At 55.3% G+C, this 1,940-nt stretch overlaps 1 protein-coding gene across 1 annotated transcript; it reads right to left on the bottom strand.

The window, feature by feature from the left end:
- Positions 1 to 27: 27 nt before the first annotated feature.
- On the bottom strand, positions 28 to 1,193 carry H310_12521 (hypothetical protein; the record flags this gene model as incomplete). The annotated part of the gene is made up of 5 exons (XM_008879590.1): positions 28 to 87; positions 159 to 665; positions 713 to 765; positions 962 to 1,051; positions 1,103 to 1,193. 5 exons carry the CDS (start codon positions 1,191 to 1,193, stop codon positions 28 to 30), a joined length of 801 nt encoding a protein of 266 aa, XP_008877812.1.
- Between the last annotated feature and the right edge of the window lie 747 nt (positions 1,194 to 1,940).

The raw sequence follows: 1,940 nt of genomic DNA on the forward strand, positions 1-1,940 counted from the left end.
TCTTGTTCGAGCAACTGCATGAGGTCGTCAAGCATACGGCCGACACGCGACTCCGCGTCGAGGACCTTCGTGTCGAAACGTATGGCACTAGAGAGCCGCCTCTTCAGGACGTCCAAGTCTTGCGGATCTTGATCGAATGCCGCGTGGTACCAGTCCACCCATTTCGCTTCCGTGACATCGTTGTGGTCTTTGTTCATGTCGAACAAAGTAATACGCCGCTTGGAAAAAGGGTCCATGCACGGGCGAGAACCCACACATTGCAGCGCATTGATTTGCGCCAAGTACTTCTGGTACTCGCGCATGAACGCACGCCACTCCGCCTTCATAGAACCCTCGAACAGAGGGGTCTGAGGAATAGCAGGCGCGTTCCAATCTTGACGCACGAAACCGTCGTCGTCACCCATGTTAACGTCTTCCATGGGACTATCTTGAGCAGCCTCATTGGCGGCGGCGGCACCTGCCGCGCGCGTCGATTTGGCTTGATCGGCGCCCATCGCGAAAGCTTCTTCAGGTCGCTCCGCTGGTAGAGGCGGGCCGCCATAAGGTGCGGGACTGATCGGGTACCCTTCGCCTTGGCGAAACCACGCGTCCGCGGAAAGAGGAGCTCGTCGTCCCGGGAATCGAAATGGGTTGGCCACTTCGCGCCGGACGGGGCGGCCACGTGGCTGCTCGCCACGTTCACGTGAACGCGAGCGGTCTTCGCCGACCGTACGGTCAACGATGTCTTCGTTGGGAGTACTGTCCCGAGCCATGTGGTCTTGATAGCTGATGTCGTCAACTAAAGATATCTTTGTTCGCCGCCCCGCGCTTTCCGACGCAGGGACCTCACGTGAGGCTTGCAACTACAAAACTGACATTAGACTTAGGCCACGACACGTGGCCCCTACTGACTAGCATCCGCTAAGGTACATTTCTTTCTCAACTAGGATCCCTACGTACATGCACACCACAGCAGACCTACTGTACTGTAGGACTTGCAGCGGGACAAACCCTTGGGCGACCCATGCTGCTCTGCTCAGCAGTACACTGTTGTCGAGTTCTGCGGGAGCCACTGCCGGCCAAAGTCAACCCAGTAAAACGTGTCGAAATCCACGGCATGCACCAGGGATGGGGCCGTCCAGGTCTGTGAAGGCCACCCCGAGTTTGGACAACGCCTGCAATTGCATGACGGAGCTGAACAGGCTCATGCTCATGCAGTGGTAGTCATGAGCTTGGAATTACGATGTACGTGCTGCGGCTGTCCACCGCGGCTCATCAAGGCGGACCGCTAACCTGCATCAAGCTGGTCGTTGAATGTTGCTTTGCTTCGTTCAACGCGGTTTCCGACCGCGAACCCTTTCGAGGCAACAGGCAAATTAAACACTGGTATTCAAGAGGGGCCTGCTCTAATGACTACTGTTCAGTGACGTAACCACTTCACAGGCTAAGTACTCCTTGAGCGTCAACTTTGTAATTGTATGCAGACGAGCAACCAATCAGACTGCTCGGTGCACAAATCCACACAAGTGGATTTTCCAACTCAGCGGGGCAAACACACGAGCGATCCAGGCTGCTCTGCCACGCAGAACACTTCCCTCTCTACGCAGGCCCACGCTCTTCATCATAGCACCCACAGTACGTTCTTGCTTCTTAGACTCGCCCACTTGCGAGACACTACTGGGATGTCTTCCAATAGGTTTTGGGCCGGCTCCCACGACGATTCGTCTTCCTCAAGGCCCAACCATTTGACCAAGACTTGGAAGATGCCGTCCGCGACCTTTCACACCTTTTCGAGCCGTTCAACATCGAAGCCACCATCGCCAAACGCAATTTGGTCGACCAGATCTTCGGTGACTTCCTGTCCTCCTTCGTGATACATCTTGAGGCGACATGCATGGTGCGTAGATACAGCAAAGGGAGGAATTAACTCTTGCACTTCCATAACAAAATCCGTAACAACC

The sequence above is a fragment of the Aphanomyces invadans genome, assembly GCF_000520115.1.
Source record: "Aphanomyces invadans strain NJM9701 unplaced genomic scaffold supercont1.40, whole genome shotgun sequence".
Lineage (NCBI taxonomy): Eukaryota > Oomycota > Saprolegniomycetes > Saprolegniales > Verrucalvaceae > Aphanomyces > Aphanomyces invadans.